Source organism: Chlorella variabilis (genome assembly GCF_000147415.1).
Source record: "Chlorella variabilis unplaced genomic scaffold CHLNCscaffold_30, whole genome shotgun sequence".
Classification (NCBI taxonomy): domain Eukaryota; kingdom Viridiplantae; phylum Chlorophyta; class Trebouxiophyceae; order Chlorellales; family Chlorellaceae; genus Chlorella; species Chlorella variabilis.
The window spans coordinates 163,438-172,212 of record NW_005435058.1 but is presented as its reverse complement, the minus strand read 5'-3'; the positions used below and the strand labels follow the sequence as shown (position 1 = coordinate 172,212).

The 8,775-nt window shown below is 72.5% G+C and overlaps 2 protein-coding genes across 2 annotated transcripts in view; both read right to left on the bottom strand.

The window, feature by feature from the left end:
* CHLNCDRAFT_140992 (expressed protein) overlaps positions 1–2,913 on the bottom strand; it is a gene marked incomplete at both ends in the record, with an annotated part of 5,066 nt that extends 2,153 nt beyond the window's left edge. Inside the window, 6 exons of the mRNA XM_005843425.1 lie at positions 78–556; positions 789–852; positions 914–1,861; positions 2,004–2,139; positions 2,503–2,591; positions 2,842–2,913. Of these exons, the coding sequence (XP_005843487.1) occupies positions 78–556; positions 789–852; positions 914–1,861; positions 2,004–2,139; positions 2,503–2,591; positions 2,842–2,913 (1,788 nt within the window). The remainder of the gene's footprint in view (positions 1–77; positions 557–788; positions 853–913; positions 1,862–2,003; positions 2,140–2,502; positions 2,592–2,841) is intronic.
* Positions 2,914–4,421: 1,508 nt separating this feature from the next.
* Positions 4,422–8,754, bottom strand: CHLNCDRAFT_140991 (hypothetical protein; the record flags this gene model as incomplete). The annotated part of the gene is made up of 10 exons (XM_005843424.1): positions 4,422–4,661; positions 4,864–4,989; positions 5,164–5,237; positions 5,424–5,493; positions 5,690–5,726; positions 6,152–6,237; positions 6,535–6,633; positions 6,845–6,919; positions 7,298–7,541; positions 7,847–8,754. 10 exons carry the CDS (start codon positions 8,752–8,754, stop codon positions 4,422–4,424), a joined length of 1,959 nt encoding a protein of 652 aa, XP_005843486.1.
* Between the last annotated feature and the right edge of the window lie 21 nt (positions 8,755–8,775).

Here is an 8,775-nt window from a genome sequence, read left to right as displayed (position 1 = left end):
GGCGCGGCGGCGACGGCGGCGGGCCCCCAGGGGCCGCCTGCCTCGCCTCCTCCTCCCCACCCCGCCGCCGCCGCCACCGGCTGCTCCAGGGCAGCCAGGGCCGCCGCCTGCCGGGCAGCCTGCAAGTCGGCTGCCAGCCGCTGCTGGCGGGCTAGTGCCGCCTCCAGTGCCGCCTCTGCCCGCGCCGCCAGGCTGGCGACCGGCCCCGCCTGCTGCGCCTGCTCCTGCTCCTGCTCCTGCTGCTGGTGTTGCTGGTATTGGCGGCGGTGGTGGTGGTGCGGGGGCGGCAGCTGCGGCTGCTGCGGCTGCGGCAGCGGCGGCGGCGGCGAAACCGCGAGGCGTGCCGGCGCCGCCGCCGCGGGCTGGCCTGCCAGTGCGACCTCCACCTCTGGGCCGCCCCGGGGCACCAGCGCGGCACACAGTGCAGCCTCTATCTCTGCAGCGAGGCGAGCCTGCTCCCCTGGCGCCAGCTGGGCGCCGCCAGCCGGCGCCAGCGCCGCCGACAGCGCCGCCGTCGCCTGCGCCACCAGCTGCCCCAGGGGCGGCGCGGGGCGGCCTGCGGCGGCAGCGGCAGCAGCAGCGCCAGCGGCGGCAGCAGCAGCGGCGGGAGGGGCAGGCAATCGCGGTCAGATTGGGTTTGCAAAACTGCATCCTGCCCCTCTTGTTTGAAAAGCACCGCCATTCCGCCGGTGTGTGCTCCCGGCTTTGCCCGACGTTTTCGGCGCACGTGCGGCCGGCATGCATTGCACCCGCTGACCGCCAGGTGGTGCCAGCCTGGCGGGGCTCACCTGGCAGCGGCGGCGGCGGCGGCGCAAGGGGCTGCCAGGCCTCTCCCGGTTGCTCCTCCTGCTGCTGCGGCGGGAGCCGCCGCCGCCGCCGCCGCGCCGGGCGCCCGATGCCCGGGCAGCGCCACCGATTGAGCGGCCAGGCTGTCTGCTGGCGCCGGTTGGCGCGGGGCGGTGGCTGCCAGGCAGGCCTGCGCGGCGCCGCCTTCCCAGCCCGCCCCTTGCCAGGCGGGCCCGGCAGTGTGTGGGTGTGGGGCCTGCGCCGCCGCCGCCGCCGCCGGCCACCGCGCCTGCAGCCAGTCGGCGGCGGCCTCCCGCCGCGGCGGCTGCTCCTGCTGCTGCGTCTGCTGCGGCGGCGGCAGCGGCAGCGTGCCGCATCCCGGTTCTGGCGGAAGGTAGGCATCCAGCCAGGCGGGCAGCTGCCCCGCAGCTGCCTGCGGAGAGCCGGCCTGCTGCCACCGCTGCTGCGCGTGCTGGGGGTGCTGCGCCTGCTGGGGGTGCTGCGCCTGCTGGGGGTGCTGCGCCTGCTGCGCCTGCTGCTGCGCCTGCTGCTGCGCCTGCTGCTGCGCCTGCTGCGGCTGCGGGTGCGGGCGTGGGGGATCGGCAGCGGCCCAGGGCAGCTGCTGCCGCCAGCAGGAGGGCTCTGCCCCCCAGGCCAGCGCGGCGGGCAGCCAGCCCGCCTGCTGCGCCTGCTGTGCATGCTGCGCCTGCTGCGTCTGCTGCCAGGGCAGCCCCACCGATGCCTGCTCCGCCTGCTGCTGCCACTGCCGCTCCTGCCACCGCACGCCAGGTGCCAGCGGCGCCTGCCACGGCGGCGGCGGCTCGCCCGGCGGCTGCCACGCCTGCGGCACCGGCGCCTCGCTTCCCTGCTGCGCCTGCTGCGCCTGCTGCGCTTGCTGCTGCTGCTGCTGCTCGGGAGGGTAGCGGCGCGGGCGCCTCGCCGGCGGCGGCGTCGCCGCCGGCTCCTCCCAGCCCTCGCTCTGCTGGGAGTCTCCTGGCTCCACCCCTGCCCCTGACCCGCCGCTGTCAGTAGCTTGCGCTTCTTCCTCCGCCCCCGCCTCTGCCTCTGTCTCTTCCTTGAAAGGCGAAGCACCACCAGCAGCAGCGGCAGCGGCAGCTTGCCGCCGCTCCGCCGCCGTCGCCGCCGCGGGCGCGCGGCGGCGGCGCCGCCCCGCGAGTCGCTCCCCTCCTGGTGGGCTCCCTGCCCAACCTGCTCACCGTCTGGCCCCTCGCCGCCACCGCCACCGCGCCGCGCCGCCCGGGAGCTCTGGCGCCGCAGCTGGTGCCTCTCCAAGCTGCGCCTGCAGCTGCGCCGCTCTTCAGAAAACGCATCCAGAGGGTGTATACAGCCGCACTGCGTGTGGCAAATGGGAGGGGTGGGAACAGTGAGGGCTGCTGTGGGGTGGATGCAGCCGCGCTGTGTGGCCGTGTGGCGAGGGGGAGGGGACGATGGCGGCGCGGGAGGCGGTCGCTAGGTGTGGGGAGGCAGGCGGGTGGTGGGAAGGGGGTGGGAGGCGGTGGGAGAGGGAGGCGGGAGGGCAGGCGCCAGCTGGTCCGGTGGGTGGGGAGCAGGCCTCAAGGCCTCGATCTCGCCGGGAGGGGTAGCAGGGCAGGGAGGAGGCACAGAGCTGCTGCAGGGCTGCTGCAGGCATTTGCTTCAGGCAGCCGGGGCTCTGCAGGATGCCCCCCCCCGAGCATGCCATGGCCGCCCCTGCACGCCGCCCTCGCCTGCTGACAGAAGCGGGAGGGCGTGCCGCCGCAGTCCAGCGTGGGCGCCTTGAAGCAGCGGGAGCAGATGCGGTACTTCTGCGGTACATGGGGCGGGGCGGGGCAGGCAGTACACTTGTTGGGCCGCGGATTGCAAGCTGCGGGTGCGGCATCGTTCCCCGTCTGGGCTGCTGGGGTGGGGCTTGGAGAGGGAGGTGAGCTGGGGGAGGGGAAGGGCAGGGATGGACAAGCAAGCAGGCATGTGCATGGGCGGGCCGGCACGCGGCCAGGAGCGGCACCAGCGGCGGCGGCGGCGGCGCCCGCGCGGCGCGCAAGGCGCAGCACCCACCAGCTGGAAGCTAGATTGAAGGTCGTTGCTGCAGCCCAGCACGCGGCAGCCGCGCTGTCCGCCGCGCGGCATGGCCCCGCGGCGGCCGCCAGGCCGGCAGGCGCGGGCGGCGGCGCACGCGCAGGGTCAACAGCAGCAGTAGCGGCCGCTCGCCGCCGCGCCCGCCGGGTGCTGCTGCCGGGGCTGCGCGACTCGCTGCCGCCCCCGCGCGCTGCCTGGCTGCGTGTGGTGGCCTGGCAGGCGCGAGGGCAAGGGATGGGGCGTGAGGGGCGCTGTTCACTGGCAGGTCCTCGCAGAGGGGGACGGGGCAGCACGCTCAGAGGGGGCGCTTAACAACACTCAAGCATGGCTCTCTGTCTGCAAACAACACACTGCCAGCAATAGCCGCTCACCGGTGGCCCCCGAGCACCCCAGGAGGACCCCCACTCGCACGGAGTGTTCACTGCCTCTTGTCGACACAAATTTCTGATCCGGGCGCGAATCCAGGCTTGACGTTCCCGCCGTTTCAGCTGAGAGATCAGGGGGGAAGCGGGGACCCCTACACACTCCGCGCGGGAGATAGCGACGGATCAAATTCCGCTGCGGCTGCCTGCGGGTCAAGATCGATGCAGGATCGCATTGGAACGCGGAAAGCGGGCACGCCCAGGCCCGAGTAAAAAAACTGTACCGAGCAGACTGGAAGCTGCGCCGGTAGCCGCCATCTGTCGCCGCCGCCACACAGGTTCTCGACAGGCCTGCAGCCAGCGGCCTGGCTCTTTGCGCCCTGACCGTTACTGTAGCCACACGTGTCGCACGTGAAGGACGCAGGAAGGCCAGTGGGAGGCGTATCGTCTGTTCTGCCCAGCGCCGTCCACAGCGCCGGCCGCGGTGCTCGCGGCGGCGGCGGCGGCGTCTGCTGGCGTGTGCCGCTCAGAGCCGCCACGCAGCAAGCGCGCGGGCCATGTGAGGTGCCCACCCAGCGCCCTGCAATGCGCGGGCGCTCCAGGGAGGGTGCATGCTGGGCCGCCGGGGCTGCCGCCGTCCAGACCCTTTGGAAGTGGCAGTGCGCCGTGCATGATGAGCACCGGTACTTGTCAGCGCCTGCCCTGTAGGTTGGCCAACGCTGGGGTGGCCCCATCGCCCCAGCTGCCGCGCCTGGGCAACCCCCTTAGGCACCCCGCATATATATTTTTCGGTAATGAAGGAGATTGAAATGCAAAGCCGGTTTGAAGAAAGTGGGTGTGGATCCACACCGGAGCCAATGAGTGGCGGGCGGGAGCCTCAGGCTCCCGGCCCGGGAGGTGAGTGGTGGGGCACCAAAGGGCGGCGAGAAGGTGATGACGAGAACCGGCAGGGCATTGCCGGTGGCAGAGGAACATGAGGCGAAGAGGGGATACGGGAAACAGGACTGAGGGGCAAGGTGAGGCAGGGAGCAATGAAGGGGGGATGTGGGCCCTATGGGGTGGAGCCATGCGATGCTTATTAACACTGCTGCAGACCCTGAATGAAGGTTTGGGTGTCTGGAAAGGGAGCAACAGAAAAAAATGGAATGAAACAAAAATGCTCTGAAGGACTGAAACAGGCGCCAGGTGGCAAATAATTCACGGGGAAAACAGCTGGTGCAGCATGCGCGAGTTCGAGGGATCGAGGGCGCACCATACCGCGGGAGGGCTCTGCGGTACTCCGGGAGCCTCAAGGTGGCCACCGCTGGAGGGTGCCGCCTCGCAGGGCGCATCCAGCACATGTGCCCCACCAGCCAGCACCGCTTCCAGCTCCGCCAGCAGCTGGCGGGCGGTTGGCCGCTGCGCCGGGTCGGCAGCCAGGCAGCGGCGCACCATGCCCTGCACAACGGGCGTCGGCGGCAGCACACGCATGCACACATACACGGTCGGAAGCAGGCGGCGGCTGGCGCCGGCGCCACGCTGCACCACGCCACGCCCCTCAGAATTCGGTCCCTCGAAGCCACGCTTCAAGCAAGTGCTACGCAAGGCAGGCGCCGCGCCGGCGGCCTGCACACTCCTTTCACAGCTACGGTAGCCGCACCTGCAGCGAGGCGGGCCAGCCGGCATCGGGCTGCAGGCCGCGCCCCTGCACCGTGACGGCGTTGATGATCTGCAGCGCGCTCATGCCGGCCCAGGCGCGCCGCCCGCTCAGCATCTCCCAGAGGACCTGCGGTTTCAGGCGGTTTAGGGCTTTGGGGCGAGGTGGGGCCGCCCCAGCAGCAGGCCTTGCCGGCCCAGCAGCAGGCTTTGCCCAGCAGGCCCAGCAGGCCCAGCAGGCTCGGCAGCGGCGCGGCATGCATTCTCGATATGCCCGCCGCCGGTGCCGCCGGTACCGCCTCACCACGCCAAAGGAGAAGACGTCTGCGGCGGAGGTGAGGTGGCCATCGATGATGAGCTCTGGGGGCATGTGGGACACTGCAGGAAGGAAAGGCGGGAGGAGCGCAGGCTCTCGACGCGGGTTGCTGCACCTCTTGCGACGGCTTCTCCCGGCATGCAGGCAGGCCAGCGGGTGGAGTCGGGAGGTGTCAGGCCCCCTGCGGTGCCCATGCCGGCAGCTGCGTGGAAGCTGAAGGCCCGCGGCGCGTCCTCCACAGGCCATACCTGTCCCGTAGGTGCCGGTGTTCAGGGTGGAAAGCACGTCCAGCGGCCGCGACAGCCCGAAATCTGCGACCTGCGAACACAGGAGCAAGGCGGCGGCAAGGCAGCCGCAAGGGGGGCGTCAAAGGGTGAGGGCGACGCGTCGCGCGGGCGGCGCTGCCGCCAGGTGCGGCGGCATGCGCGGCTGGCGGCTCAGCTGGGGGCGCTGTCTGTGCAGAAGAAGAAAGCAAGCAAAAAAGAGCGGGAGGCCGGCCCAGGCGGCGACGCACCATCGCCACAAACATGCGTGAGTCTTTGGTCGATGCGCTGCACGCAGAGGGCAGGGGCAGTGGCATACGGCGGGCAGTGGCACATGTCGGGCAGCGGCAATGGCGGGCAGCGGCAATGGCGGGCAGTGGTGATGGCGGGCGGTGGCGATGGCGGGCATTGGCGGGCGGCGCGCCGAGCTGGCGACCGGCCAGGCTGCCGCCTGGCTCGCGGTCGCCGCCTCCACCACGGCAAGAGGGCCAACTGCCAGAGTGTGTGCCAGCACCGCCACCGCCGAGTGAGCGCAGCGCGCGCCAGGCTGGCCACTCGCCCCGCGCTGGCCGGCGCCCCGGCAGCGCCAGCTCGCCTCCCTGTACACCCACCCACGATTCCACACCACACACACACACACACACACACACACACAAGCGCCCGCAGCGTCAACCCTGTGCCACATGTGTACACCCTCCCACAGGCGCCCCCACCTGAGCAGGATGTTGTTGCCGGTCAGGTCTCCGTGCAGCACCGAGTGTGAGTGGAGGTAGGCCAGCGCACCCGCCACCTCCACCGCCTGCGGGCAGGAAGGAAGAAAGGGGGGGTAGGAGGGAAGGCAGGGAGGGGAGGAAGGGAGGGAGGCGGGAGGAAAGGAGGGAGGAAGAAGGAAGGGAGGGAAGGAAGGGAGGCGAGGAAGGCAGGGAGGCAGAAGGCAGGGAGGCAGGAAGGGAGGAAGGACGGAAGGGAGGGAGCAATAGGGTAGCCCGTGGCAGGCAGCAGCGCTCGGCAGCCGCCAGCAACAGCCCCCGCCGGCACAGGCCCCAGGCAGCCTCTGCGGCCGCCCCCGCTGCACCCGCCCCGCCCGCAGCCTCACAGTGCGCAGCACGGTGGCCAGGCGCGGCCGCTGCGTGGCGGCGTCCCTCAGCCGCCCGCCCTCCAGCGCGCTGGCCAGGGTGCCCAGTGTGCACAGCTCCTGCAGGCATAGGCATGTGCAGGCAGAGGCACACGCAGAGCACGATCGATGCGGCGGGAAGTGCGAGGCACGTGGGCCGGCGCCGATGCCAGAAAGAATCCCATGGGGTGCTGCTGCTGCTGGCAGCGGCAGCGCCGGCGCAGGGCCTGCCAACCCAGGACACAACCACAGGGCCGCACGGCAGGTGGCTGGGAGGAGGGCGCAGGCAGACCTGCACTATCCAAATCTCCTTCCAGCTGTCGGATCCGGAGGAGTGGGCGCACACGCCAAAGGCGTGGGTGGGCACCTGTGGCGGCGGGGCAGGAAGAATCTTTCAAGATGAAAGGAAAGAAAGGGGGGGCGAGCCCCGGTGGGCCGCGGAACTGCCGCCCGGGCCTGGTGCGCCACACCCGCGCACACACATGCACATGGCACAGCCTGCCGCTCAGGCGCGCGCCGGGCCGGCGGCAGCGCGGCCGCCAGCGCCGCGCGGGCCAGCAGCTTGCAAAGCATGGCCCCACGCCGCCGCCTGGCCGCCTGGGGCCTGTCAGCACCAGCAGCGGCACCGGCAGGGTGCCCCGGTGGCAGCGCAAGCAGCAGCAGCAGCAGGCCGGCCCAGCGACGGGAGCCATCAGCAGCAGCAGCAGGTTGCCCCGGCGGCGGCAGTGGCGGCACCCCTGCTCACGATGTGCGGGTGGCTAAGAGACTTTGAGAGCAGCGCCTCGAGCAGCGCCGCCGGCGCGCCACCGCCGCCGCTCCCGGAGCCGCCGCTCCCGGAGCCCGTGCCGCCTCCTAGGTCGGTACAGCCCGTGCTGCCGCTGCGGGGCGGGTAAAGGGATTCCTCGTCACACCCGCCGGTACCATGCTGGTCCCGCACCTCCACAATCTTGACGGCCACGCGGCTGCCGTGCCACACACCGCGGTACGTCCTGCAGGGCGGCGCGGCGAGCGGTACCGTACCGCACGCAACGTTAGGCGCACACTGGGCACGGGGCGCGGAAGAGAGGGGGCGGCGTGCTGCGCTGCGGTGCAGCGCGGTGCGGAAAGGGGAGGGGCGGGGCCGCCCGGCCGCTGCCTGACGCCCAGCACCCTAAAAACCTAAAACACTGCGGCTGCCATGCCGCCAGGCAGCATCACGCGCCCCCCGTACAGCACACACGCAGGCACAGCACACAGGCAAACACACACGCACACACACAGACACACACACAGGCAGGCACACAGGCCCGCTCACCTGCCGCTGGCGCCCGCCCCCAGCAGCTTTCCGATCGCGATCTCTCGCAGCGACTCTGGAGGCATCATGTGCTCGCCCCCGCCCGGCAGGCACCCCCCCCGCCAGCTGAGCTCGCTGGCAGAGCCCGGGCTGGCCAGCAGCAGGCCGCTGCCCGCGGTGGCGAGCGGGGAGGTGGGGCTGAGGCCCGCGGCGGCGGCGGCGGCGGTTGCGTTGTCGGCGGCGTCGGCGGCGCCGGCCCAGCCGGGCAGGCGCAGCGCCAGGCCAGCGGCGCCGCCGGGCGGCAGCGGCCGCAGCGTGGCCAGCCAGTAGGACGGCGGCGCAGCGGCCTCGTCGGCGGCACCGGAGGCGGTACCGCCGCCTGGTTCAGAAGCCGGCGCCGCGAGCGCCGCCTCCTCCCAGCCGGGAGCGGGGATCACAGGCGGTCGGGGCGTGCCCCTGCTGCCGCTATCAGTTGAGGTGGAGGCAGGGGAGGGCTGGGCCGCAGGGCCCGCCAGCAGGCCGGCCGCCGTGCAGGGAACAAAGGCTGCCGCCAGCGGCGGGCGCGGCGAGGCCGGCGACGGCGGCGGCGGCTGCAGCGACGGATCGGCCCCGCCGCCGCCGCCGCCGCCGCTGCTGCCGCTGCCGAGCTCGCCGCTGCCGCCGCTGCTGCTGCCGTCCTGCTGCTGCTGCTGCTGCTGCTGCGCGGCTGCGCCGGGCGCCTGCTGCCGGCAGGCCAGGGCAAAGGGTCGCCCCCGGGCCACCAGCTGCTGCAGCCGCTCCTGCCGCCCCTCCCCCCGGAAGCTGCCCACTACCGTGAACAGCTGCCAGAAGGGCAGCCCGGCGGGACGACGCGGCACCGCCGCCAGCTGCGCGCCAGCTTCGTTGCAGTACACCACGGGCCAGCCGGGCTCCGACACGAGGCACACCATCACCGCGTCTGCGGGCGGAGA